At 57.2% G+C, this 845-nt stretch overlaps 1 protein-coding gene across 1 annotated transcript in view; it reads right to left on the reverse strand.

The window, feature by feature from the left end:
• Positions 1-390, reverse strand: part of ST6GALNAC3 (ST6 N-acetylgalactosaminide alpha-2,6-sialyltransferase 3) — a 591,033-nt gene extending 590,643 nt beyond the window's left edge. Inside the window, exon 1 of the mRNA XM_007458723.1 lies at positions 211-390. Within this exon, the coding sequence (XP_007458785.1) occupies positions 211-228 (18 nt within the window). The 5' untranslated portion in view covers positions 229-390. The remainder of the gene's footprint in view (positions 1-210) is intronic.
• Between the last annotated feature and the right edge of the window lie 455 nt (positions 391-845).

An 845-nucleotide genomic window follows, 5' to 3' on the forward strand; every position in this document is an offset into this window, starting at 1 on the left:
GGAGAAGCAGGAATGGTCGGACGAGAAGCCGTGCCAGCTGCATGTTTCAGAATCTCCCTCCCTATGCATTTGCCAAACGAACAAAAAGAAAAGCAACGCCAGGAAAAGACAACTGAGATGAGGATGCCGTGGGACCGCGGCTGGCTCCACGCCTCTTAGCAGCAAGAGGCTGCCCAACCACGCGTCCAAGCCATAGATGCGAGTCGTTACCTTCAGGATGCAGGCCATGGCGCTCCGCCGGCCCTCCTGCCACCGAGCAGCGGGGCGCCTGGGTCAGGGGCAGTCCAGGCGACAGGCTGGAGGTTGGTACCGCTGCAGGACCGCTCCAGCCCACATTCCCGCAGATCCAAATAAGGGGACCGCGGTGAGAGCTGCGCGGGCACAGGCCCCGCCCCCCGAGTCGTGGGCCCGCCCCCGTCCCCGTCCACTGGCTGGCGACCCGCGGGACCCCGCCCCCCCCAGGTCACGTGCCATCCCGGGCGCCGGCGGCTGCCCCTCGGTGCTTGCCACTTTTTCTTTTCTCTTTTTTTTTCTGTAAACGTTCTGTCGTTCATTGTATATAAAGTCGCTCAACAGCAGGCAGGGATCTGGGTCCCGCTGGGGAGAGAAAGTGGCCTTTTCTTCTCGATTCGGTCTCCCCTAACAGATCAGCGAACTCCTAGCAGACACTTCACACTTTTTAATTCAGTGGGTTTGGAATCACCCCTCCACAGGCTTTGGGTACATCAAAGGATTCTTCAAAAGTAGCAAACAAAATTCTCCCTGAGCTGTTTAAGGAAAGAGTCTTCGCTCTGCTTAAAGACTGTGATAGCCTTACCTAAAAATAATTTGCCATTAAAAGGGAG

The sequence above is a fragment of the Lipotes vexillifer genome, unplaced genomic scaffold (assembly GCF_000442215.2).
Source record: "Lipotes vexillifer unplaced genomic scaffold, Lipotes_vexillifer_v1.1 scaffold419, whole genome shotgun sequence".
Classification (NCBI taxonomy): domain Eukaryota; kingdom Metazoa; phylum Chordata; class Mammalia; order Artiodactyla; family Lipotidae; genus Lipotes; species Lipotes vexillifer.